General features: G+C 50.4%; 1 protein-coding gene across 3 annotated transcripts in view; it reads right to left on the bottom strand.

Annotated features, from left to right (window-relative positions):
• The window catches only part of Plb1 (phospholipase B1), a 73,365-nt gene that overhangs the window by 27,291 nt on the left and 18,378 nt on the right, over positions 1-27,696 (bottom strand). For all 3 annotated transcript variants that reach the window (XM_041631104.1, XM_041631105.1, XM_041631106.1), the window contains 22 exons: positions 26,536-26,587; positions 25,032-25,112; positions 22,786-22,851; positions 22,412-22,512; positions 20,004-20,085; positions 19,570-19,674; positions 19,373-19,468; positions 18,993-19,064; positions 18,333-18,371; positions 17,831-17,891; positions 16,954-17,012; positions 15,937-16,010; positions 11,926-11,969; positions 11,306-11,414; positions 10,409-10,460; positions 9,949-10,029; positions 9,398-9,463; positions 8,577-8,677; positions 6,637-6,718; positions 5,841-5,945; positions 4,474-4,569; positions 3,660-3,731 (listed from right to left, as the gene is read on the bottom strand). In XM_041631104.1, the coding sequence (XP_041487038.1) occupies positions 3,660-3,731; positions 4,474-4,569; positions 5,841-5,945; positions 6,637-6,718; positions 8,577-8,677; positions 9,398-9,463; positions 9,949-10,029; positions 10,409-10,460; positions 11,306-11,414; positions 11,926-11,969; positions 15,937-16,010; positions 16,954-17,012; positions 17,831-17,891; positions 18,333-18,371; positions 18,993-19,064; positions 19,373-19,468; positions 19,570-19,674; positions 20,004-20,085; positions 22,412-22,512; positions 22,786-22,851; positions 25,032-25,112; positions 26,536-26,587 (1,696 nt within the window). The remainder of the gene's footprint in view (positions 1-3,659; positions 3,732-4,473; positions 4,570-5,840; positions 5,946-6,636; positions 6,719-8,576; positions 8,678-9,397; positions 9,464-9,948; positions 10,030-10,408; positions 10,461-11,305; positions 11,415-11,925; positions 11,970-15,936; positions 16,011-16,953; positions 17,013-17,830; positions 17,892-18,332; positions 18,372-18,992; positions 19,065-19,372; positions 19,469-19,569; positions 19,675-20,003; positions 20,086-22,411; positions 22,513-22,785; positions 22,852-25,031; positions 25,113-26,535; positions 26,588-27,696) is intronic.

Here is a 27,696-nt window from a genome sequence, read left to right as displayed (position 1 = left end):
TGGTCTACAGAGCGAGTTCCAGGACAGCCAGGGCTGCACAGAGAACCCTGATGCTAAGGCCTGTTTCCCCTTTTCTTCGCAGTCTCAGCACTCCGATCTGAACCAGAGACCAGGGGCCCTCAGGCAGTGTCGCCAGTGCAGGACAGAGAAGCCTGTAATAGCACGCAGCATAGTTCATTAGGCCGTCTCAGACCAGCGTCGTCAGTATCCCCCTCAACAGTCACCCCAGGAGTGCAGCCTAGGCGTCCAGTTCCTGCACCCAGAGCAACACTGAGAGGAGGGCAGGGGAAGACCTGTCCCCTCGGCACAAGGGAGAAGGACATGAGACACTCCTAGGCCATGAAGACCGGCAGACCTTGAAGTGTGGAATTTGTCGAGGGAGCTGACGCAAGATGTGGGGATGAACATCCCTGGGGATAAGACTGGGCGTGGGTGCTAATTATGATTCTCTCTCCACAGAGAAGTCCTGGCTGGATCTGGTCCCAGGGTGGCCAGTATAGAAAGAGCAGAAGACACAGTTCATTTCTATCTTTCTGGAAGAGCTAGAAGTCCTGTAACTATTTATCTGACCTTAGGAACCATGAGTTGGGGGAGAGGAGAAAGTGCTGGAAGGGATCTGAGGACAAAGGGACCTTGGGATTTTGCTTTTATTGGCTTTTGGTTGCTTGGTGTGCATGAGTCAGGCTGGTTTAAAGGCCTGGGGTGGAGCCGACTCCATGAGCGATTCCTGGCTGCCAGCCTGAACAGGTAGAGGGGACGCTGCCCCACGGTTTCCGTGGGCTGTCAAGAAGGAAGAGTCCAGGCAAGAGCCAGAGGTTCAGTCAGGGGCTGGCGAACCCCGCTGCACGGCTAGATGGGAAGGTCTGCGGAGAAGGAAGGGGGCTTTTCTGGTGGGCTCTGGATACATCAGTCGCCTCCCTGCTTTCTTTGGTAGGAGCAGTAAGCGAATACCATATGTAGCTTCCAAGAGGAAATGTGTTTTAAGGGTCTGGAAATAGAGGATTGGTGTCTGGGAAGTTAAAAAAAACAGAGGTAGAGTGAGAGACTGAGGAAGCTGGAGCTATGAAGTTCAAGGGGGGCGGGGCGGGATTCTACAAATAGATCAGCTTCCCAGTGAGGATGCCCACATACCCAGAGAAGACCATAAGATGGACAGGGAAGTCTGAGTGGGGCCTCATTTTCAGGGCTAGACATAGGAATGCCACTAAGAGGTAGGAAGGGAGGCAACCAGAAAAAAAGAAAAGAAAAGAAAAGAAAAAGAAGATGCCTAAGCCTTCCCAAGTCAGGGAGGAATGGATTCCAAGGAAGAGGAACGTAACTGTGACAGGTTAATAAATAAGGACAGAGCTTATTTCCAGATGGCTCAGTAGGGGAAAGAAGGGCAGGGAGACAGTTACGGTAGGGAATGGCGAACAGTCCACAGTTCACCCCACCTGCAAACCCATCCCCAAACCGCAGTGCGGTGCGCTGTGATGTCACCCTGCCTGGCACAGAAGAATGTGGTAGCCGTGAGGCTGGGGATGGAGGAGGAATAGGGCACTTCTGGAAGCGCTCACTCCTAACTTGCTGCCTCTGCCCCGCCTTCATCCCCCAGGTCCTGCTTGTTGCTTCTATGTTTAGATACAGCCTGGATGAAAATATTCACTGCCTGGCCTCCCATCAGTTCACACTGAGATATGGGTGGACTTGTGCATGGCTCTGAAGCACATGGCAGCAAGCAGATGGCACCTGAGACACTGTGCAGTGAGGCTGGGCTGGCCAACAGATGGGCCCTTTTGGAACGGGCTCCAGGGTTGCTTAGCAACAGCTTCTCCTGGGCTGGGCTTTTACAGGCTCTAGGAGGCTGGGTCTTACCTCACCTCATCAATAGTTAGGGTAGATTCTTTGCAGAATGAAGAAGGTAAGCTTGAGACTCTAGGTAAAGCATCTCCTTTTGGGGGCACCCTGCCTGAACCGGGACAGAGAGGGGCATAATTTGTCTTGGGGCTCACAGTGAAGAAATTCTCCCTGACCCAGAGTTGGGACCTCAATTTAGCATCTAATATATTTGTGGGGAAGAAGAGCTCATGACGGCTGAGATTTGACACTTTGGAGGGGACTCTTGTAGTTGATATTCAATGTTGTCCTATAGCTTATTAAAGGGCTGAAAAGCTCAACTATAAGCTGGGGAGATGGCCCAGTTGGTAAAGTGTTTGCCACATGAATTATGAGGACCTGGATTTGGACCCAAAACCCATACATGAAGCCAGATGTCAAAGTTTGAGCCTGTAGTCCTAGACCCCCGGGGCGGTAGAATCGGGAGGATCATGGAACTTACTAGTTAGCCAGTCTAGTCAAGTTGTTAGCTCCAGGGTCATTAGGAAAGCCTGTCTTAAAACTAAGGTGAAAAGCAGCTGGAAACATCCACCATCCACCTCTGGCCTCAGTGAATGCATGCATACACACCCATACATACAAGACCACATAAACAGAAGGAAAATGAAATTCTTATGGCATGATCACTGCTTTAAGTCCTCAAATGCCCCTTACTGCCCAGATTGTCCAGGCTCTTCCACCTCAGTGCCCCTGGGCAGCCTCAGGAAGTGGCTGTGAATATGTTCGCACATGGCATAGAGGGGCCTCACCCAAGCCCTTTTACCCAGCATCTGATCAATCGTTGGCACTCGAGCTACCCAGGCACACTGATAATCACGTGACTTGACTTTCTTCTTTGCTTGGGGCACTAGATCCAGCCATTGAGCCCTCTGCTCCATTGCTCTTATCCCCTCCTCCTGCCAGTCTTGATCATGGTATATTAGATTATATATGACAGATGGAAAAGACAGCTGAACGGGAGCAAGAGGCAGGATCGGGGCCTCCCCTTTTCTTGGGATCCCCAGCAGCTATCCCAAGGGAGCTGCAAGCCTTCTGAGGCTCTGCCTGGCAAGGAGTAGATCGGGTGGGGCGGGGGAGGGGGGGAGGCTGGTTGCAGCCTGACCCAGACTGGAAACCCAGCCTCCCACACTAGGTCAGGCACTCTGCTTTTATGGCCACCAAGGGCTCTCTAGCCTTGGCCTTATTTGGTTAAAAAGCCATAAGACAAGACCAGAAACAGGAGCTGAAGGCAATGGGAACGTGAACCTGCCCCCACTCCAGGCCTGAAATCACAGTTAACATATTCCTCCTTAAAAGGAGCTCTGAGCTGTTCCTCATGCCAGTTCAGGCTGCTTCTCTTGAGCCCTGCCTGATGGCAGCTCCATCTCTCCCTTTGTGCCCCCTATTGCGGGCCCTCTTCAAGGGGAGAACACCCAGTCCTGGCTCTGGACTCCGGGGTCCTTCTCTCAGCTCTTTCACCCACATCCAGACATTCCCATACGCTCCACACTCTCTTGCCTTCCTGGCTTCTGCTACCCAGGCTCCTCTTTCTTTGTGTGGACCCAACTTCATCACCCATTTTCAAGAAGCAGCTCAGCCAAATTTCCCTTTCCCCTGCCCCGAAGTCCATCTCTCAGCCTAGGGACGGAGCAAACTCAGTTGGAGGAGTTGGAGGAGGAGAAGGAAGAGGAAGAAGGGGGGGGGGAGGAAAAGGAGGGGGAGGAAAAGGAGGAACAGGAAGAGGCAGAGGAGGGGCAGGTCTGGCCAGTTTCTGAGGACAGACCAAGCAGTCCCTCCTTTACTACCTGGGACGGGCAGGCCATGGCTATGAATGCTGTCAGGTCCAAAGTGTCTGTTTTCTTTCCCAGAGGTTCAAGCTGATCAGGAAAGAAAAGAGAAACACACCAAGTTTGTTTCTGCTCAAGTGAACATCAGAACTTCATTTTGGGGGTGTGGCTTTGACTTGAGGCTCTGTCAGGCACTGGCAAGTAGAATCCAGAGTCAGCTAGGTTCCCTGGAAACTCAAAACACTTCCTGTGTGACTGCGGAGGTGCTAAAGGAGACTGATTACATGGTTTCAGCGCCTAGCAGACGTAGTGGTGTACCGCAAAGGGTGGATAAGTGAGGGGTTTCTGGTGTGTGTGTGTGTGTGTGTGTGTGTGTGTGTGCACGCACACACACACACACACACATTTATGAACTGGTGCCTGTACTTGTATGGAGGTAAGAGATCAGTGTGTCAAAGGTTTTCCCCCACTGCTTTCCACCTTATTGTTTGAGTTAGGGACTCTGACTTGAACTTGGGAGTGTGCTGTTCCGGTTAGACAGGCTGGCCAGCAAGCTCCTGGGATCTCCGTCCCTCAGCACTGGGGTTATAGAGGTATGCCCGCCCCCAAGCCAGGCTTTTACATGAGCCCTAAGGATCTGAACTCAGTTTACCCCCTCAGCCGCCTCCCCGGGGGGCTCTAACACAGAGGACAGCTGGCAGTGCAACCTGGCTGCTGCGTCATCCAGGATTCTCTAGGGCCAAGCTGTAGACGGCTAGAGCTGTGCCAGCTGTGGTTCCTCGGGCCCTTTGTGGGGTAAGACTACAGGGCCAGAAGCAGTCCTTTATCTTACCATGTTGGACCAGAGGGCTCTCGAGAGCTGGGAGTGGAACTTCTGGTTAGGGAGGATGCAGTCTGGGGCAAAGAAGGATGTGTCTGGTTGCCCATTCTGAAAGACACAAGCATACTTCCTCAAGGTCCTGTGGGGTTCAAGGGAGCCACAGGCCATGTGATTTTCGGGAATGATCACAACATACTCTCTTCCCTTTGGGACCATGCCAGGGACATAATGACATTCCTACAGAGAAATAGCTTTGGGGGACCTCAAGCCGCACCTTCTCTGGCCTCCACATTTTCCATGTCTTATTTTAAAAATGCCTTGTTTGGGCACATTTGCATAATGCCCCACTCATGCTGGAAGTGGAAAAGGGTGTTTCTTAGTTCCCCAGGGAGTCTTGGGGAGTCCTGACAAGTAAATATTGACATCAACCCGACAGGATCTGGAATCCCCAAAGAGACAAGCATCTGGGCATGTTGGTGAGAGATTTTCTAGACTGGGAGAATGGGGGGGGGGGGGGAGGATCTACACCACATGGACTAGGTTACTGGACTGCCCAGGGAGAGGAAGCTAACTGAGGACCAGCATTCCTAGCTTTCTGCTTCCGGATAGTAGATGCAATGTGACCGGTTGCCTCATGCTCCTGCCTGGGCCACCCCTGCCAGGATACATTGTGTCTCTTCCTAAACTAAACTGCAAGCCCAAACAAACTTTTGTCAGGCGTTTTATCACACTGAAGAGAAGAGGAGCTAACACCAAACTAGCTAGGGTGGGGTGGGGGATGGGGTCAGGGCATATCCTCCATAATTAGGCAGAGGACATTAAAGGGCACACCAAGCGGGCCTGTCCAGAGCTAACATGAGGCCAGCAGGTCACCTGACGCCAGCTCTTCTCACTGTAGGGTCTGGATACACCACTCTGTTCTCCTTCCAGCTTTTTTCCAAGTTGTCTGAGGTCTTGGGATAGAGGCTTTACCTGCTCTGCCCACAGAGCTCTTGGGCACACGGACTTTGTGTCCCACAAAGAGCATGGCCCTGGGGTGGGCCACATGTGAGAGAGACCACATACACGGCCCCAAGTCACTAACGTAGACCTGGATACCTGTAAGTCTTGCCTGTCTTTCATGCTCTATCTGATTTTAGGAAGGAGACAGCACGTCTGTTCACTGCTGTTCTGTGGGGTTCACGGTATTCCCAGAGGCAGCTGTGGCAACCTTATCTGTGGGATGCAGAATGCCTGTGTTCAGGTGTGCCTGCTAGCGGAGCATCTGCAGGGTTCTCTGCATCTGTCCCAGTCTCATGCATTCCTGCCTGGATGACTGGCTTTCTTTCCAGATGCCCTGAGCAGTTCTCCCACTCGAGCTCAAGATGAGGGGAGCATACCTCGAGGATGGGGAGCTTGGCATTGCGGAAAAGAGGCTGCAGCACCACCGAGAAGTCCTCCCGGGTATCGTAGCGGCCTGACTCAACCAGCTGCCGCATGCTATTCTGGAAACACACATACATGCAAACAGCAGCCATTAGCACAGGGGTGGGAAAGGACAAGTGGCACACAGCATCTCTGTCCCCGTCCCTGTCTCCAGACCCTTTAGACAAGGTTGCTCACTCAGCCTGATGGCAAATCCCGTTCCAAAGAGTTTGGAAATGGGCATATTGTTTTAGTTTTTTGTTTGTTTGTTTGTTTTTGTTTGGTTTATTTTTTAAACATGCCATCTCTAAAGGGCTGGCAGAAAGTCCCACAAGGGGAAAAAAAAAAGAAAAAAGAAAACACACAAATAAAAACCAGAGGAGACACTCCAGTGCTCGTCAGGCTACTAGCCTGTAATCCCTTTTCTTGTGGTCTGTCTGTGGGGACTGGTGTTGAGTGTGGAGTCCAGGGAAATGAGGAGAAGCTGGTCTCCAGTGTGGCCTCATGGGATACCCCAGGCCTATTGACTAAGAAGGAGGTTTCACATCCCCACCCCCAAAGTTGCTTAGGCCACACCGATGTCACCTGGATGCTACTGGGGCTTTTCTAATCAAGGAAACAGACCCTCAGTCAGGTGGGGCAGAGGGAGGGGCCCAGGATGGCTGATGTCTTGTTCTATTTTCTTCATGCCTCCCTGCCTGGTGGGGGCTCTGGGCTGTCATGGAAAGGGAGAGGAGGAAGACATGGAAAGGGGGCTCTCCTCTACCTTACCTGGTAGGACTGGGAGAAGGCCTCCAGACTCCCCAGCTCCTGGGAATTCTCCCCCGGACTCAGAACACAGTTGCACAGAACACTGTATAAAAGGGGGAGGCAAGAAGAGCCATAGATGAAGCTCCATTCAGGGACTGCTTCTGGCCACCCAGAGCTGGGTGGGGTAGCAAGGCTCGCTCTGTCTTGTCAAGTCAAGCCCTGGTTTGGGAGCACAAGTGCCGGAAGGTTCTGAGGCACTTGTCCTAGGTCCTAGAGAAAGCGACTGGTGCGGGGTGGGTGGGCCTGCAGTTTGAATGAATCTACTTTAGCAAGCTCCAGAACTGGACTTCAGAGGCCAGGCCTGGCACAGTCTATCCAGTAAATGAACTAAGGCAACGAGAATGCAATGTTTAATTAAAACATAAAATGGCAATGCATCCTGGGATTGGAGCAGGCACACCAGGACTCTGATACTCATGTTCTGAGACCCCTCCTCTAGTGCTATCCCAATGCCTTCCTTTGATTATGAGTTAGTTTCAATCACATGCACTTAACATAAAGAGGAAAGTTAAAGATGACCTTTGACATACGGTGGCAGTCACATTCCAATATAAGCTCATGGTAACTTTATAAGACTGTCTGTTAAAATTCATTTTCTGGGCTGGGGAGAGGGCCCCGTGGTTTAAGTGCGTTGCTGTGCAAGTGGGAGGATCAGAGCTTGGAGTCCCAGACTCCCCTGAAATGCCAGGTGGGCGTAGCCGTCCACCTGTAAGTACCCCCGAGGGAGGAGGAGACAAGGATCTCTAGAGCAAGCCAGCTAGCGAGTCTTGCCCTATCAGTGAGCTCTGGGCTTGACTGAGACACCCTGCCTCCTCGAATAAGGTGGAAGAGCAGTCAAGGATGAGTCCTGGCATCAACTTGAGGCCTTCACAGGCATGCACAAACTGTACATGTGCACACACATGTGTGTGCTTCCCCATACAAACATGCATACACACATGTGCACCACGTCCTCAAAAAATGGAAGAAGGAAAAATAAATCATTTGCTATACTTATCTACGAAAATAGTGTATCATAGCAGCCCATACACAGTGATCTGATTGTTTCCCCTTGGGGTGGGCGGCTTTTCTAGAGTCACTTGAGAGCATGGAACTACATATTTCCAGTCCAGAAAAAGACTGTATTCTGAGTATGTTCTCTCATGAGTGCACATGGCTTTTGTACCATACTAAAGGTCAGAATTCCAAGTCAAGACCATCTGTATAAAGCCTTCAAGATAGTGCCTGGGGCACAGTAAATTCTGTGAGGTTTTTTTATTTAAAGAATCTTTTTATTTATTATGCATAGTGTTCTGCCTGCATGTATGCCTGCAGGCCAGAAGAGGGCACCAGATCTCATTACAGATGGTTGTGAGCCACCATGCGGTTGCTGGGAACTGAACCCAGGACCTCTGGTAGAGCAGCCAGTGTCCTTAACGCTGAGCCATCTCTACAGCCCTTTGAGATTTGTTAATAGGTGCATGGAAGAGGTGTGGAGAATAAAGAATCACACACCTGTGTACCCACCACCCAGTTACAGAAGCAAAACAGTCTTTCTCCCTCCCCCCGGCTCCCCTCTTCTGACAAGGTGCCTGGGCTGAGTGTTCTGTCTCTTGATCTCCACTGTAGTTTAGCCACCCAGAAATACCATTCTGTGTTGCTCTTTCCAGTTTGGGCTACTCAGTCTCTCGGGTAGTAGCCCCTACGCTTCTTGCTATCATAGACAGAAGTTCCTGCCTGGCACCTGGGATAGGAACAGGATCAAAGCTCTTGACCTCCAAGAAGAGAATGAGGCTAGCACAAGTCCTTGTTTATAGACAGGAAGAACTAAGCCGCTGAGCTTCTGGGAAGTCACCGCTAAATGGGCAGGCCAGATCAAGCCTTAGCAGATCTCTTGGATGAGATGACAATTGCCCGCCTACCTGGCCTGATGTACTGGGCACTTGTCTGGATTCTTCAGGAACACTTGCCGTATGACACTGGGGTTCATGAAGTCCACAAGGTTGACCAGGGCTCTGGGTACCTAAAGAGAAGGCTGCAGGTGAGACAAGGGCTCCCAGGGTTTGGACAGAGGCTCCCTTTAGACTTCGAGCTCAGCTCATGCCTGGGGTCAAGAGATGAGTCTATACCGGACTACTTCACAGAGGGTTGCAGCCCAAGCATGCACAGCCACAGCATAGATGGTACCTCTAGGAAGGACAATAAATGCTAAGAGCTCAGCTCCGTTCAGCCATCATCTAGTGACCCAAAACATGGCATGATTGGCAACTTGTTGCCAGGCCATTGGCTCCTGACCAATTTCTGCCAGCTTGACTCAGGTCAACTTCTTCTGAGTAGACATGGGGACTCAGTTACCCAGCAGAACATCTGGGGGTTGGAATGCTATTTCCCTGGCAGTGTGTGGCTGCCCACAGGTTGCAGTGGGGTGAAAGGAGTGAGGCTGGATATATATAAAGAGGCTTACTTAAGACACACTCTGTGTTCAAAACGCAATGCCAAGCCTGGGCACTGGCCAGCTGCTAAGACTAAGGAATGTCTTGGAGAGGGACGTTAGTGCCCAGTGCCTTCCTTTCTTGATACCTGAGATCTCTGGGGCGCCTTCCAAATAGAAGGCAGCTGACTTGGGAAGAAGACTGGAGCCTCTGGACAGGGACAGAGCTCATGCCTCTGGCTGGCTCCATCCTTCCTCTCCTCTCCTCCACCATTCTAGAGCTGTAACCAAGTTACCGAAGCCCTTACCCACCTCCCTATGCAGGATGTCCAAGGCATTGCGGAGATGGTCAGAAAAGTTGACTGCGGAGTATCGATTCTGGAAAGAGAAAGGCAAGGGCAAGGGAGGGGTTGGTTCCAATGAGAGGGTAGAGGGGCAGGTGTGGGCTTCCCTTCTGGGTCCAGCCCCAAGGACTCGTTACCCTCCCCCCACCACCCGTGAGCATATTAGCATGTTAGAATCTGAGCTGAATGTCTGACAGCCGGCTAGAAGATCAGAGCCATTGACTAGAGTGGAAAATGGAGTGGAAAATGGAGAAGGCTCTCCCGAAATGCTTTGGGATCTATAGTTTCTTCTCTTTCAAGAGCTGTAAAATCAGCCACCATTCATGTGCTACCTGGCCCCTCACCACCCCGGGACATGCATGTGGTGCCAGTCACCACAAAGTTGACCGTAAGGAACATGCATACGTGAATGCATGTGTGAGTTATGTGTACACGTGGGCAATGTGGTTGGAGCTAGATGCCCCCTGGGGTGAGTCAAATGTTCAAGGTCAGGATCAGGCCCAGACCCTCTCTGATTACCGTGTCCGTGCAGAAGTCACACAAGTCACTGGCCCCAATCATGACTGTGATGACCTTCCAGTCTTGGAGGAAGTTCACTCTCTACATAGAAGGGAGGAAAATGCTCATCGTTTCTGACAAACCCTCACAGCTCTAGGAAATCCAGTCAGTCCCTTGTGACTTCCTTGTCCACTTGAAACAATACAAGCAGAACCTTGGAGCTGGTGTCATTTTAAAGGCTCTATTTATAGACCAGAATCTTAGCACCAGGAGGAACCTTCAAGGTCAATTTGTCCCCCCACCCCCGCCCCACCCTGGGAAAATATCCTCTAGAAGGTCTCAGACAAGGGGCCTTTCCTACCTCTTTCGAATGCTTCTAGCAAAAGGGCACTCCTGCTTTTCACAACAGACCACTTCATTTGGGGAAAACTTTAGTGGGCTAGACAACTAACATTTATCAGTAACCATCAATGTGACTCACGTGGTCATTCTTCATCTTCTCAACCAGAGTCTGGACTTGGCTCACAAGGTTCCTGAGGAGAGAAAGTCAGTCTTTCTGTTGGGGAAGAGTGTCCATATCTGTCCTCCTACCCGACAGGGCCTGCACACTCCAGGCTTTCCCAACACTACATGAGCTGCGGGTAGAAGCCTGAGCATGATGGTCTCCTTGGGAAGGAGATTGGAATTGTATGTCACAGGCTACTGCTATTGTAGAGCCCAGAAAACAGGTGTTGGAAGCACGCCCACCAAGTAAAGGTGTGGGCTGGGACAGTAGGTGGGCCAAGAACCATGAGAAGCAGGAACTCAAGGCTTCTGGGGTCTCTAGAAGAATTAGTGCCTCCTTGAGAGACCATCCCAGGAGGTTAGGGAGCTCTGCCTTAGCAACCCCCTGGACATTTCCAGTCTGGTTTTTTTTCTTAGCTCTATTCCAGGACTAGAGAGACAAGAGACTTGTCCAGAGGGCCCCCCTCAGGCTGGAGATCTTTACTTGGATGCAGTAAGCCTTCCCTGATCATAAAGGGTAAGTGTTACTTGTGCGACTCTGGGGACAGGGGATTTCTCTAGTGGCATTATGTCAGAGTGAGCCTCAAAAACTGGCAAAACTGCTTCGTCAGTTCAACTCTTAGATGTCAAGATGTCTAAAGGCCTAATCAAGGAGTAGGTAACTTAGAGACATGAGTCCTTCCCATGTCCAAGGCTACTCTAAACTCCACGTGTTAACTTTGGTTATGAGGGTGGGGACAGGAAAGAGCGCTCTCAAAATCATTGCTGCAGAAGGGTGAAGTGCCCCTTGTAGACCTCTATAGGGATCTCTGAGGGACTGACTGACTGACTGCATGCCTCCGTTCCCCTCTCTGCAGCTCCCCAAATGTCATACTCAGCTTTCGCCCTAGGCACAGCCTGGTTAAGGAATGCGCTCGCAGAATTGGCGTCACCGGTGCCTACTGCATAGCCTGTGAGGTTTTCATTAAACTCCCGAAGGATATCTGTAGGAGAAAAGGCAGAGTTGAGGCACAGAACTCAAGATAGAAGACCAGGGTGTATACTTCACTACAAAGGGTCCTAGGGGCTCACCACGGGCCGCACCATAATTTTCACACTTCCTGAGGCCAGGAAGTGGGTTGCACATATGCCTGACAGAAACTAGGGCCTCTTTTTGTCGGAATGAGGCGATGACATGAGGTAAGGCCAGAAGTTTCTCACATCACTTTTCTCTGCCCAACTTACAATGCAGTGAAGGCCCCTATAGATTTGTCTCAGTATTTCTTGGACCAAGCCAAAAAAGCTCAAGGCCTAGGGCATTTGGTGGTTTGCTCTAGGTCACCTCACAAAAGCATAGAAAGAGCAGGAATTAAACTCAGATCTGTAGGTATCTGATGTCCTTTCCACCCTGTCAGGCTGACTATGGGGGCCTCCTCTCCCACGTCAGGGCTAGTCCCCAAGGATGTGCTATTCTTTTCTTGAGCAGTACGACCCAAGCCCCTAGAATTTACTTACTGGGCAAGGTGGTCACATTCTCCAGGGACGCATCCCCACCAGCACTGTAGGGCGTGAGCAAGGCAGGAAAGGAAAGAACCCAAGTCAGTATACAAACTTTACCAAAGAGCAATTCTCAACTGTTCTTAGAGAGGGGTCCTAAGAACATTCTAGATTCACCTGTGAACTATTTTTCCCTTAATCTAGGATCTGAAGGTAAAAGAATGTTCCTCATCCACTTTGGTGGGGAACACTTATCTGAGGACACTGTGTGCCCAGCATGCACTGGACTGTAGGCCATGGTTCTTTCTCCTGTCCCAGGCTCAGGAGGTAGCTGTGGACATTTCCATGTGACAGAGACTAAGGGTAACTAAAACCCAGCTGGAGCTGGAAACCTTGAGAAGCACAGATAAGCTTTTTCTGCCCAGTATCAAGTAGATTCCAATGGAAGATTCAGAGGATGGGAGCTTGCTGCCTTCCAATGCCCCATCTCATTTTATCTGGCTCAACCTCAAAACACTGTATAAGAGGTCATTTCCTTCCACATGCTTAAAAAAGGGGGGGGGGAGATATGTATGCCTATCTTAAAAAGAAACATTTAGCTGGATGTGGTGGTGCCTGCCTTTAATCCTAGCCCTCAGGAGGCAGAGGCAAGTGAATCTCTGTGAGTTCGAGTCCAGCCTGGTTTACAAAGCAAGTTCCAGAACATCTAGAACTGTTAGACAGAGAAACCCTGTCTCAAAACAAGAATAAAACAAAAAAAATTTAGATGTTCAGATATTTGGTATTTACTGTTTTTCTTCTGTACCCATTTGCTTAGTCCCAGCATGTTACTCCAGGCCAGGGGAGTCTGAGAATACATACTTAGAAGCTACTCCACTGGTTGAGACTTCTCAAAGATGGCCATAAATTAAAGTCACTAAGCTTCGCCCTCCACATCACTCCGTTTTCTCCCTCATGGCTCATCACATGTCTGGGCCTGGCCTAGTGGTTGGGTTTTTTTTTGTTTTGTTTTTTGTTTTTTTTCTACTCTGTATTTTTCTAGCTCTACATGAAGATGTTGCTCTGAATCCTTTCTTCTCTGAGCCAGAGTCACAAAACTGAAGCATTTTACACTTGGAAGGAAATCAGGAATCTATGTACTGTCCCATCTGTTGTCTTCTGCACATTTCCCTCAATAAACAGAAAAACATATACAAACACATACATAGATTATGTACCTTCCCACTTTCATTTCTTAAAGGTACCTAGGTACTTAAAAAAGAGGGGGGGGATGGAGGCAGAACAAGACCAAAAGGTATTCCCAGTGCCATTTTAGGATGGAATGTCCAAGAGGAGAAAAGACAAGTACAGAAATAAACACAGAAAAGTCAAAGTATTTAAGTCACCATTTTGATCAGAACTACCCAAACATTAAAGGAGACACTGATGCCAAACATCTGGTCTACACTGGACTCCTGAGGAAATGTAATCTGTGACACATGGGCCCAATGGCTAGACTTCATCTGTTGTCATCCAGCATGCATAAAGGTACAGGAGATGTTTAGAAATGTGTGTGGGATTGAAGTCCTCATGGAAACAAACACAAGGAGATGCGTTTTGCTTTGGTTAAGTGCATTTTATTTTGGTCCACAGAATAGTCCCACACAAGCCAGTGCCTTTCTACCAAAGAGAGAGATGCTCATGCTAAAGACAGCTCTCAGATTGACCCACTGATAAACTGACAAGGACATCCATAGGTGCACAGTCTCATGGGCCAAGGGACCTTGGAAACCTATTTACAACCTATTCACAATCACCCATCCCCAAAGAGCCCTAGGGCCCCTTCTCCCCTGTCTATATAAGGCCCACTTTTCCTACTGTGTCCTTGGAGGAAAAGGCCCAAGGTGCTTTCTTGATTTCCTGGAATCACTGCATTGCCTAGTATTCCTAGTGGAGTGGGCTCCAGAAAATTGTTTCTCTCTCATCAGTCTACTTCATGGACATTTCCCCTGGGGCTAACAGATATTTCAAAGAAAAATTGTTCTAGTATTAAAGGAAACATCAAAACAAACAGAAAGAGAGGCGTTAGCTGCACCACTTCCCGGAGTCCTTACTATGCCAGCGTGTACAGGAAGGAAACAGCAGGTAATGTTTTACCCCCAGCACAAAGGACCTCACCTCTCGGACAGTTAATACTCATGGAGCAACCCTGAGACACACCTGTCTAGTCGTCTGCCACTGTCACTCAGACGCTAACCTCGAACTTCTGTCCTCAGCACAGGTGTACTGGGGGGGAGATAGTCAGGATATTTAAGATAAATCCAGGGTTTTTAAAGTGACAACAGTCATTGACCATGAGCCATTGGGGTTATAACTAGAAAGTTCAGGCATTTCATTCCTGGGAAAGAACAGAAAGTGGCTGAACATTTGCGTGGCTGTGCAAGAAATCTCTTAGCAGGAGGCCTTATGTACCTAGACTGGGAGCCCCACTATCTCACTACCTGTGAGGCTGTGCCAGTCACTTCCGCTCCCAAGGGGTGCTCCTCTGGAGAGAACACTTGTGTAAAGTTTCCTCATACAATGAGGATGTCACTGCCTCCTCCAGGCCTTTCCCACAGCTCTCTCTGCTGCCCTTTCCTTTCCCCTCAGGACTTGAGCAACTTTCAGGAGAGTGCTCAGTAGTGGAGGTTCTGTCTTGTTCCAGGTAGACCCCTAGACACACTGATCTGGCTGTGGGAATGTGGGGGCTCTGAGTGGAGAGGCTGTCTCCTTTGTGCTGAGGGTGCTTTGGAACTTCTCGGTGGGTGGCTACCGGCTGTGATCCTGCCTCTCTCTTACCTTGGAAAATGAGTCTTTCTGGGGCTTTCCTTGGCTCTGCTCACCCCACCTTGTCCCCTACCACTTTCTTAGGGAGGATGCATGAAATGAATGCATCCCGAAAAAGGAAGAAGCAAGCGTGCTTCTGGGCAGCCAGCTGCTCTTTAGTGCTCTGCCCTCTTGTGGCAAGCTGTGGTCGCATTTCCCTAGATTAGTTCTTAACTGCGTGCTAATCACTCCGAAGCATGCAAAACCTCAGACTTTATTAGGAAAGAAAGAAACGTCACACAACGGACACTCAGTTGCTCACGTGGCACCCCAAGCCTGACTCCTCTCTATGTTTGTATCTGGGGTGCCCTTCTCACCCCTTCACTTTGTCTAAAGACATGTGGGTACCAGTTTCTCTGGGAAGTCTTCCATCCTTGCTGGCAGGGCTATTCCTGCTCTCCCTTCTCATCCCATGGCGTCCAGGAAGTTTTTATTTCTAAACACTAGCCAAGTGAGTAGCCAGCTGACACACAGACCTCTCAGCCAGCCAGCCAGCTCTACTCCTGTGCCAGCACACAGGAGTTGCTCAGAAATGCCCACTGATTACAACTTGCCACCATTGCTGCCTCCAGAAGTGAGTATTGGGTCTTGGCAGTTTTCTGTAGAGATGTGTACATATACAAACAAGCAGAGGGGGACTACAAACGACATGAATACATACATGAAGACCAACATAGGAGCGTCAACATACGAACACAGATATGCAAATGAGCAGGTGGAGACTCAAGGATTTGGTGCTTTTCGGGCACATTTCGTGATGAATTTGCTGACCCAGGAGTTTGGTAAGAACCTTGGCTTACTTTTTCTGCATAATTTAAAGATAAAAGGATCATTAACAGCAAAATTCTATTCTCTGTTCAGTCAATGTTCACAGTTTGCAGAAATACAGCTGTTCCTCTGGAAGCCTCTTCTAGACCTGGTCCTTGCTCTTTGAGATTCGTGCATTTATAGGAGCTAAACCTACATCCCAGCCAGTGCACGCAGGCAATCCCAGCAGCTAGGAGGTAGAGACAGGAGGGCTAGAAGCCCAGGGTCACCCTCCCCCCCTTACATAAATAGTTCAAGGCCAACCCAAATTCCAGGAGACCCTGACAAGGAAACAAAACAAATCCACAAAACTAAGAAGATAACAAAACAACAAGCAGACTAAGCCCTGGGGAAGAGGAGGTCAAAGGTTAACATTACCTATATGACAGTCCTCGATACTGTGTGTCGAGATCCGAGAGGTTTTCTTCTTGGGAGCGGATTCCATTGCCAGCCTTTGAGAACATCATATTCCACAAGAAAACCAGTAAGTCAGAGAGAAGTGGGGGACTGTGAACACGGGTTCTGAAGGCATGGCCTCCAGTGCACTCGTGGAAGCAAGAATGGTATGAAGATTGGGAGTGAGGGGACCAGTCTGAGACCCTCCTTCCCAGCTATGGCTTCTTTCACTATGGCATGCCCTTCCACAGGAGAGGTTTGGGCCCAATTGGTATCACAGTTTTTAAAGACTGGAAAATTCTCAAGTGCTTACAAATGGGACTAATGCTGATAATATTACCAAGTAATACCACAGGTCTTTATGGACATGGGCAAAACGCTTAGGTGGGAGCCGCTGTGAGGAGGGATTTCCAACAGAGTCCCTCTCATTTCTCTTCTTTTTCCTTTACAACCTCCAGGAAGGCATTTCTAAAGCCCCAGCTGTGCTGCCAGAAGGTGGTGCCCTGGGATGGCGGCTCAGCCCAGCGCTGAAAGTGAGGAGCAGAGCCTATTCCATCACCGATGATAAAGCTGCCTTCTGTGTTGATGCGGAGGAAACAGATGGGGGGGTCTGGGTTGCTCAAAAAGGAGGGAGAGTAGCACCCACACAGGCATCGTTAGGAGAATTTTGAGTCAAAATGACATATTTTTGCATATGTCAAAATGTGGTGTTGGGTGTTCAAAACCTCTGCCAACTGAGAATATTCAGTTCATTCCTGAAAAAGATTTTTTTTTTCCCCTGCACACCTACTCGATAAAGCAGTTGCAAAAATAGAATTGTTGCCATTCTCCTGGACAGAGAGAGCCGGGGCAGAAGGGAGAGAAGGTTGTAGAAGGTGGGAGTGTGGGTTTTAGATGTGGGAGGGCAAGGACTTGGAAGGCCCCACCACACCCATTGCCTACGCTCACCCCTATCTCGCACCCCCCCACCCCCCCACCCCGGGGCTCAAAAGTCCTTACGGTCAGAGAGTCTCCCAGAGCTGCCACCACTTGGATGTCTGCAGGTCTCAGGGCATGCACTGAAAAATAAGAGGACACGCTTGAGTCTGGGAAGGGAGCTGCAGGCACCGTCTAGGGCTTTTGCTTCATGCCAATGCCCCAAACAAGATTCCACGCGCGTTCAGACCACGTAGAGCTGGGGGGCCCAAACTCTGTTGGCAGAAGTTTCATAACAGCACTTTCTTATAAGAGATAAACAATTCTTAGACTTTCATCAAGCTAGAAGATAGAGAAATGGGAGGGAGAGAAAAGGGAGGACGCAAGGCACCATGAAGGATGGAGGGGAAGGTGAGGCAGGAGTCCACGTTAGTGCCAGGCACCATGTGAGAAGTCAGGGTGGCCTAAGCGCCCAACCAGACAGACGCTGGCCCATAGGTAGCCTATTTAGAACTGGGTTCTAGATTTCCACAAGAATCCAGAAAATAGTCATGCCAGACTTTCCCTACTCTCAAGAGCCCAGAGAACTTTCTAGACCTGTAGGCAGAGTTTGAGGACACATTTCCACAGAGCTATTCATTTAATGGGACTCCCTGGCCTCATCTGTATCTAGACTTCACCACCCTGCAGCGCTGGACCAGCCATGGGCAAGCTTCCATGTCTGCTGTGTAGCCCTGCTTAGATCTTGAGAGCAGGATGGGAAACAGCTCCTGGCCCAGAAGGCACTGGGGCTTACCAGGCATGGTATTGCCAAAGGCCAGAGCTGGCCAAAGCCTACCTGGGCTAGAAAACACTGGTCAGAACTGTGTTGTGTGGTTACCATATGGAGTCTTAGAGATGGCTCACTGGTATGTGAGCCTTTGTGGAGGGGTCTTGGATCCTGGGGATCCTAGGAGCTTACCTGAGTTTGGTGGTGAGGCAGAAGGGGCTCTGTCCTCGCACAACGTCCAGGTTCCATAACCCTAAATGCAAAGAACCAATCCCTGAATCTTAAGGTAAAGGGGGTGGTGGGCAGAGAAGTCAGACAGGCATCGGGTTCATTCAGCAGGCTTCAAAAACCTGGAAAAGGTACCCTAGATAATTCTGAATATCAACCAGCCTGGGGTCTGTTCATCTGACTCTGATCTCTGTTTCCTCCTGGGCCATACTTAGGCCATCCAAAATGACCCACCCATCCTCTGCCCTCTGCCCATTGTGAGAGGGGCGGCTAGCTTCCCTCTGGCTTAGAGGGGCTACGATTTGACGGGAATGGAGTTTATTCTGCTCTCCTCCCCACTGGAAGGTGTGGGCATAGAGATCATTTTCTGAAGGGGACGAGCTGTCCTTGTGCTTTCGACAGGAAGCATCAGCAGAAACTGCCCACGCCATGGCCTGGTGAACCAAAGGAGGACTTAGGTAGATACCTGGTTGCTGTTCTTGTAGGTGCTCAGAAACGGCAAGGTCTGTGGGAAAAGGGGAGTGAACCATGGCAGGATTCATGTCAGCCGACACATGTCCTTCCCTAACCTTCCCAGGGCCACAGTTAGAGCTAAGACCCTTCCAGAAAGGCTGGCCACCATATGCTCCCACCCAGGATGCACCAGGGCCTTCTCTACAACCTGAACCCAGCCCCGAGACTCAGAATGAACCCTTAAGTAGCTACCAGGAATGTATGTGTCCTCTTGGCTAAGGTGCCGGGTCTTGTTTCTCCATCCTGCCCCTTCCCAACAGGCTGCCTTGCCACCCGGCACTTTGCCCCACAGCAGCCTGGGATCCTTTCTGCTTAAGCAAGAAAAAGCAGATCCCTCCTCTTCCAATTTCCTTCCCATGTAAGCCCTGGTCTAGTAGTCCCCAGTGAGAAGCCTGAGCCCCTTTTGGGGGACCCAGAGGAAGTCACAGGGCTGAGAGCTAAGGCTATAAAACTCCAAGAATCTGACAATGTGTGAGTAGAAACTGGGGTCCTATTCTGTTTTCCCCACTGGTTAAGATCTGCTTTCTTAGCTCCTCCTTCCGTTTTAATCCCCCACCCTTCTCTACTCTCTTGTCTCTATAGTCAGAGGGTGTTGCCCATCAGCCCACTCTACCTGGTTCGGACACATGATAGGGAGCTTGATTTCAAAATTCTCTTGTCTCGTCTTATGGCCAACAGGTTCCAGCTGAATAAAGCAAGAAGATGGGGAATGTGGACCAGGTGGACTGGTCAAGATGCAGAGGTGGGGAGGGGGAGATGCAGGCAGCTGGACTCAGAAGGAGGATTCTTTTTTGTTTTGGTTTGGTTTGTTTTGGTTTTTCCAGACAGGGTTTTGCTGTAGCTTTGGAGACTGTCTTGGAACCAGCTCTTGTAGATCAGGCTGGCCTCGAACTTCCAGAGATCTGCCTGCCTCTGCCTCCAGAGTGCAGGGATTAAAGGCGTGTACCACCACCACCCGGTTGGGAGAGAGAATTCTTACACCACAGTTCTTACCATGTTCTTCCAGAGGGCAACAGCTGCGCGGGCGTGAGTCTTGACGTTAAAGTGGAAACAGTCAGGGGCAAAGTAGGAGTTGTCGGGCAGGCCCTCCTAGTCACCAGGCAGAAAGGGAGGAGCAGTTACAGATGGCAGAAAATGCGGCCGCACACCCTCTGGGGGCTCCCCTCACCCTCAACGCATCATTTCCTTACCGGGGTCCTTGGCACGGCCACATTTTCAAGGAATGGCTGGAGAACCACAGTGAAATCATCCCTGGTGTCGTATCGTCCGCTCTCGATCAGCTGTTCAGTTCCTTCCTGCCAGAGGAGACAAGAGACAGGGGTTGAAACAGCTGGAGAAACACAAATGAAACCTGTCTCGGGTCTTACCATCCACTTTCAACCAACACTTGAATTCCTTCGTCAGAGAGGCAATGGGGAAAATGGGATCCCGTGAAGTGTGCTCTCTGACCTCATTCTGTAGCTTCAAAGAAGCTTCCCTGTGGTCCCTCGCGCCCTCGACTGTGTCCTATTGGCACAGTCCTTGTCACCATTCACTCACTCAACAAGCTACTTAGCATCAATAACTCTGCCTGGCACAGACCTCCCAGAACCCCATGCAGGGGCAGAACCCTCCTCCGGCTTACCTGATACTGCCTGTTCCTTTCAACCAGGGCGGCAAATTCTGTTGAGTTATCATCAAACTTCAGGACACAAGGACACAGAGACCTGCCAACAAAGTCAAAAAGATGCCCAGGGTCATCATCCTGAATGAGCCATTCAGAAGCTCTGGCTTGGGATTCGATGTATTTCTTTTTCAGTTGAAGGCATCAGGAATCTCAGTCTGGGTCAAAGCAAGCCACAGCAGACATCCATGGACTTGCTCTTGGAAACAGACGCTTCTCCCTGAGGTCTGGAGGAGAGGTCTTACGGAACCGAGTCACCTGATGGTTGTGTGAAGATATGCAGAGAGACACAGCTCCTCCTAAACAGCAACAGTGACCAGAGCAATAACAGCTCGTACACACTGCATGGTCACGGTGCCAAGCGCCATGCATTAATATGTTTAAATCTCCCGGCTGTTCCAGAAATCATTATTGACCTTGTTTTACAGGCTCGCCACCCTAGTGATTTCAGAGGCTGAGGAAGATGACCACGAGTTTGAAGACAGTCTGGGCAACTTAACAAGATACTGTTCTCAACGAGAAAAGAAAAGCGGGGTGTGGGATGTGGCACAGTTGGTAGAGTCCCTGTCTAGCATGCATAAGACCTTGGGTTCTGTCCCGCACACCCCCAAACTGGGTGTGATGGTCCCTGCCTGTAATCCTAGCACTCTGGGAGGTGGAGGCAGGAGAATCAGAAGTTTAAGGTCATTCTCAGTTGTAGAGAAAGCTTGAAGCCAGCCTGGGATACGCAGGATGTTGTCCAAAAATTAACAAACAAACAAACAAACAAATAAGTGTAAAAAGGGCTAGGGGTATAGTTCAGTGGTAGTGGACTTCCCTAGTACAATCACGGTCCTGAGTTTACCAAGGGGGTGGAATAGAGAGGCGACCAAGTTTAAGTAACGTTCTCAAGGTCACACAGCTGAGGCAACTGCAGCAGGAACTTTTAACTCCGTCTCTGAACTAATCTGCCTCTGTCAGTCTGCAGCTCCCCTCTGGCTTACCACCCAGAAAATCTGGACTTTTCACCTGGGGGATAAGGTAATACTAGTCGGGGTGGTTCAACATAGATGTCGCACCACAGAGGAAGCCTGGCCACTGAGACAGAACAGCAGAGAGAGGTGCAGGATGTGGTCACAAGACAAGGAAGCCCTTGATTTTGTCAACACTGACAGTGTCCTCTCCAAACGGGCTTGGCCAATGCCTTTTCCGAACATTGAGTTTTGGTGGCCTGCAAATCTTTACAGCGATTGGTAGTAGGGGGCTTTGGGGGACACTGCTCTGGCGTGGAGAGAATATACGTTCTGAATCCCCGCATGTCCCAGTGAGTAGAGAAAGTGGGAGCCTTGGATGAATCAGCAGCTGAAAATAGCTGTGCTAATAGACACCGCCCTGGCAGGCAGCCTGCTTCTGCTCCGTGGCACCCTGAAGCCTTCTCCAGGGAACCTGTGCTGTCTACCCGTACTCCCCTAGGGAACGGTTGGCAGAGTTCTCCAGGGATCAGTCAGTATGCCCCCTAAATTTCCAAGAACAAGGCTGGCCCTTGTGAATTATTCTTTCAGTTATTCAGCAAACGGCTCCTGAGCCCCTCCCCCGTGCCGGCTGTGACTCAGTGCTCACAGGCTGTGGGGGAGAATCACCACAAGGCGGTGACTAATGACCACGTGGTATGCTCAGGTATGCTCAGGGCCATGGTCAGGACAGAGCCCGAGGGCAGGGGAGGGAGGTTTGCACAGCCCCTGTGACTTGGCCAAAGGGTGCAGAGGAGGCTTTCAGGGCAGAATCTGTGGGGAATGGTCATGCTTCAGTTAGAAGAACAGCTTCCTTCCAAAGCATGCACTTAAAACGGAGCAAGAGAGAGGCCATCTTTGGGTGGTTCTGGAGGCTGAAGAGAGCCTCTTAGAAGCATCCTTCTGAAAGAAGGAGACTGTTCTCGGAACCCTGTGGATTCTGATCTCCCTTCTTTCTCTTCTAAGGGGTGACTACAGCTGTGTCTGTTCCACCTGGAGCACACATATGCCAGTCAGAAACACTGTCCTGGGGGGAGGCTTCTGGGAGGTGGTCTCTACGCTCTGGCTATTCTGTGAGATAGGTCTTAGTAGTGGGCTGAGTGCTCCCCAAGTCTTACCTATGACCTGACCCCATTCCTAGCATCCTCTTTTCCCTTCCTGAGGCTGCCATGGCAACAAAAACAGGAAGAGACGCCACATGTGCTTCCTCAGAGAGATTGTTGAGGCCTGATACTGATTAAAACAAATATCCTGAGATGTCCCCCGTGAGGTTAAAATGTAGGGTGGTTCTAACAACCCCCACACTCTACCCTGGAATTTTCTAAAGAATATGCTAGGCCCCACAACCCTTTCAGAACAAGGGAGAAGCATCCAGCAGACCTGAGGATAAGCCGCGGGCAGCTGACTTTAGTTTCTTTGTAGAGGTCCCTCAGGCCGATGATCTCAAGCACCTTCACCATGTTCACAAAGGCCCGGGGAACCTGCAGAAACACAGAATCAGCCACCACGTCAACAGAGTAGGTCAGCATCAGCTGCTTACATGGGGGCGGGGTGGAGCTCAGATCATGTGACTTCTTCCTGGCCCCACCCAGCTCCTTTCTCTTTCACGTCTGCTCTCCAAGGAGCCAAGTGCACAAAGGCTTGACCAAGGAGGTCTCAGAATGAAGCCAGAGCTGTGTCTAGGCTTCTCTGAGGCCACAGGAGATGGCTATGACGGAGCTACTCAGAGGCCCCGGGTGGTTTAAGCTCCGTACCTCTGCATGGAGAATGTCCAAGGCCGCCTTGATGTTGTCTGTGAAGTTTTGGGGTGAATAGTGATCCTGCAGGCAGAGGGAGAATCTCCTGAGGCCCATGAGCCACCCCATCTCCTCCCTACTAAGCAGGATTGTGTCTTATTCTGGCTTCTCCTCTTTCTGTATTTCAGTCAGAGTTGGCAAAATTGAAACACGGGGTTTGTCTTTGGGGGCCCTCGCTACAACGCTTGAGCTCACCATGGCTCTCAGGAAAGGGTCCTTTCTTTTGCCCAGAGCCAGGGGAAACTCGGAATTGATTTAGTAGTGATTAGGGGTAGAGCCTTAGCTACACCATGTCTCTTCTCTGAACCCCTCAGAAATGGGGGTGTTGGGGCAGATGCTGACCTCAGCTCTGCAACGTAAAATACTCTCCGGTTCTACTGTCTGTCCTTTTCTTGTGTGGTCACAGAGAGAGCCTAGGCTGTAGCATAGGTCACATCTAAGCTTTGCCTCAAGGATACAGAGAGGGGAAAGAAGGGCTTGTGGAGCCCCAAAACATAAATACACTTTGATTTTTATATCTGTGGTTTTAGAATTGTGTGTGGGGAGGGATAGAATGAATATATACAGGTGGGCATCCATGTATATACATACACAGGCCAGAGGCTGGCATCAGGTATCTTCCTCAGTGGCTCTACCTTGTCATTTGGGACAGGGTCTTCGACTGAATCTGGACCTTCACTAGACTGGTAGGCTAGCAAGCCCCAGGAATACCTTTGTCTGTCTCGAGCACCAGGGTTACAGGCGTGCACAGACATGGGTACACCAGGGTTACAGGCGTGCACAGACCCGGACACACTGTGGTTACAGGCGTGCACGAACCAGGGTACACCGGGGTTACAGGTGTGCATGGACCCGGGCACACGGGGGTTACAGGCGTGCGCAGACACGGGCACACGGGGATTACAGGCGTGCACAGACATGGGCACACAGGGGTTACAGGCGTGCACGGACACGGGCACACCGGGGTTACAGGCGTGCGCAGACATGGGCACACAGGGGCAGACATGGGCACACAGGGGTTACAGGCGTGCACGGACTCGGGCACACCAGGGTTACAGGCGTGCACGGACTCGGGCACACCAGGGTTACAGGCGTGCACAGACACGGGCACACTGTGGTTACAGGCGTACACAGAGACGGGCACACCGGGGTTACAGGCGTGCACAGACACAGTTAACTTCTTCTGTGGGTGTTAGAGATTCAACCTCAGGCCTTCATGCTTGCATGATGACATTTTACTGGCTGGGCCATCTCTCTAAGCTCATTTTCAGAGCAAGGAAGTAGAACCCCTTTTTCTGGATGAAATGTGAGAACCCCACTTTACAACAGGGTAAAGCTGTGATCCCTGGGAGGAAGTTGGGAGGGGTACCAAGATCCAAGCCTTACCTGTCCCCAGCAGCCTGTCGGTGCTCCTGAGGGGCCCCTTAAACCTCAGCTTTAAAGTTCCTAGCCTTTGGTGACTCTGACGCCAGGAAAGGGTAAGGTGCAGGTCATCCCCTCCTGCTACCTCAGGTCCCTGACTCCCTAACCCAGGCTGCACCTCTGCATCCCAGCTGCAGGTCTCCTGCAGTATGTGCCGAGAACCTCCCTGTTCTCCATACACCAAGCCTACTTTGGTTGTGGACTCTCTTACATATCGTCAGAGCCCTACGGTGATGTCTCTTGTGGTATGAAGAGTTGCTGGTTTCTGGCCCCTGGCTCAGGGAGACCCCAAGGGCAGAGTTTGTATCTCATTTGCCACTGCTCACCACTGGGCACAGGTGTGGGTGTGAGACTCACAGGTGGTATGGTATGGTCTAAGGGGTCTCCTGCAGGGGGCTTTCTGGATTACGTGGCAACCGAAGATCAACAGCCTCCGTTGTGAGTTTTCTCAGCCCCAAGAGGCACAGACCTGAACCTTGCCTTATCACCTCTGTGGGAAAACACTTTTTCTAGAGACGGATAGAGGTGGCATTGGCAAGGCCGGAAGTGCTGTGGAGGGCCCATAATTAGCTATGAAAACAAGTAAGAGTTTCCCAAACAACAAAAGCTTTTCTTGCAGGCTCCCTCAGTCTTCCAGGTGAACGTCCTATGGGTCTCAGTGTTAATGAATCCTCACTGGATCCCTGCCAAGCCATGAACGGAGTCCTTACCTAGCTATGCTGTTCCAGGAGGCAGTGGCCAACTACAGAAATCCTTCCCAAGGGTCGGGGCCGGGGACTTACCAGGTCATTGCAAGAAGCACAGAGGTCATTGCCTCCTATGAAGACAGTGATTATCTTCCAGTCCTTCTCAAAGTCTATTGTCTGAAATGAATAGAAAACAAACAGGGTCCAGTTGGAAACTCTCAAAGGGGCAGCTCCGCCATGCAGCAGAGAGCTCAGACTTTTTGTTCGCACACTAGGATGTAGGTCTGTTTTCCACTGCCCTAGTAGCCGAGCTCCCTGAGTTTTGCTCTCAGTCTTCAGCATGGCAAGGAAGTAGGTGGGAGACAGGAAAATAGGTCCTGGCCCTGGGAAGGGAAGGTTGCTCTAAATCTTCTAAAACTCTGCGGTTTTCAACTGGCTTCACAGAAGACAGACCATCTTCCATTAAGAAGAAACATTCTTAATTCATATAGATTAAAGTTAAGGCACCTGTGAAAATTCCAGCTAGGACTGGACATAGTGGTCCATGCCTTTATTTAGTCCCAGTGCTGGGGAAGCAGAGGGAGGTGGATCTCTGAGTCTGAGGGCAGCCTGGGCTATAGAGTTTTCCATGACAGCCAGAGCTACATAGAGAAACCCTGTTGTGAGAGACCAAAACAGAAAAAAAGAAAAGAAAGGAAGGAAGGAAAAAAGGAAGAAAGAAAGAAAAGTCCCAGCTAATAGCTGGTCAGAGCAACACGGCGGTTCAAGAACATGACCGGGAGAGTTTGCCGCCTCTAGACTCAACCCTCCTGCAGGAGAGCTAGAGACGTGTTTGACGGCATGTGGGCACATACACTCCACATACCACGGCCCAAAGGTGGCTGCGGCACTCACAGCCTCTGACATTGCCTCTGGCCCACACATGCTCCACTTCTCTGGCTTCTGCTTCCAAATGAGGAGGAAGAAGAACGATGGGAGGGGAGAGATAAGATGCAGGGAAGCTTGAGAAGAGACACATTCTGAAACTCTCCCGATGATGGAATTTTGGGGGTACATTACATCACATAAAAATAACCAATCTTGACCCCCTTTTTGTTATTTTATCCACCTGAGACCACCTCCCTAAGCAGGTCTGCACGGAGCCTGTGCCCCTCTCTTATCCGAGAGAGGATCTTACACTCATCTCTTAGAACCCAGCTCAAACACCTGCCTCCCTTCTGAATTCTCCCAAGCAGGGGACCTGTTCCCGTCATCCCCTCCTCTGCTCTGTAATACGTAACTATCTTTACAAAGCACAAGTCAGCTGTTTCATGATCTTGATCCTTCAATGTTTGTTTCCTCTTAAGAACTCCTGGAGGATGGGACTGTGTTGTACTGTCCTCACGCATCTACAGACCTTGGCCGGTAATACAAGTTTACTGTGTACAGCCGGCTAATATAGTGAACAGGAACCCTATTTGCCAAGGAACAGAGGTACAGGGTTCAGATCTGCTAGAAACCTGGATCCTATGCGTCTCCTCTCACCCTACTACTGACTTCCCAGTGTCTGTGGATCCACCCTCCTGCTCTAGGGAGTCCCACCCGATGTGCCCAGACTCACCGTGTCTGCCCTCATCAGGCTCACCAGCTTTTGGGCCTGGGTAGTTAAGTCCCTGTGGGAACACACAGTAAGGAGCTGAATGAGGACCAGAGACTGAGGGCAACATAGCAGACAGTAACACCTGGCAGTCAACTTTGGGGGTCGGCAGGGCAGCCCCACCATACAGAGCTCCTTCTCGACCCAGGCTCCGCTGGGGAGGACTGACGGCTGAGAAGGACAGACGCTTGCACGTTTATTTATCAGGTCGGTGTATTTAATGATAGACTTCCAGTTTCTCTTCCCAGCTAGGCTTGTTCAAGGCAGATAGGTCTCATGTAAATGTTTTACGTCATGTGCCGCTCAACTCAAGCCTATGGCCCTCCCTCCCGACAAGGTGATCTCAGTTTAAAATGATGACAGAGCTGGGAATAAGCTCAGTGGCCGAGTGTTTGCTTAGCATGAACAGCCTTAGCCTCAGTCTCCTCCTCACTGTAAAAGAAAAACTGTAACACGGAGATCAACCTTGCTTATGGAAAGTCATTGCGGGTGCAAATAAGACTCCAGTAGCCCCTTGAATACGAGCTACTATTCTGCTGGATAGCATGGGTTGGACTCCCAGGTCTAACCATGACCACTTCTCTGAAATATTTACCTGACAAACGCAGTACTTTCCTTTATACAACTAATCAGTGCCTTGCCTTCTACAGGCATTGAGAGATCAAATGAGGGTCACATAAAGAATTTAGTGCCTAACACAAAGCAAGCGTCCTTAGAGTAATTTCCATTGTCACTAGCACATTCACCACCTGCAAAGGTCCTCCAGCACCATGCTCCAGGCAGTATGCGCTGTCCTCCCTCTGCCTTAACTACTGGCCCAATTGTTCTGATCCTGGCCCCAGAACACTGGGTGTCAGAGACCTGGGAGGGGCCTTGGAGTCAGTCACTCAACCTGCTTCTCATCTGTGGATGTGATGCTATCAGGGCAGCCCCTCTGTCTTTGAACCCGAGTTTGGAATGGGTACTCCAAGGGCTCAGGCTTAGCTTTGAGTCACTGGTAAAAACACAGGCAATAATTCCCATGTTGTCCATCTTAAGAGCTACTGCGTGGGACACAAGGATACCAGCCATGAAGATATTCTGTAACGTGGGCACTGCTGTGAGTACAGGAAAGGGTGTGAGCAA

The sequence above is a fragment of the Microtus oregoni genome, unplaced genomic scaffold (genome assembly GCF_018167655.1).
Source record: "Microtus oregoni isolate MIOR12 unplaced genomic scaffold, Mior012 000036F_ref0000092, whole genome shotgun sequence".
In the NCBI taxonomy this organism is placed as follows: domain Eukaryota; kingdom Metazoa; phylum Chordata; class Mammalia; order Rodentia; family Cricetidae; genus Microtus; species Microtus oregoni.
Note: the sequence above shows the minus strand (reverse complement) of the source record. Positions and strands in the feature narration are given on the sequence as shown.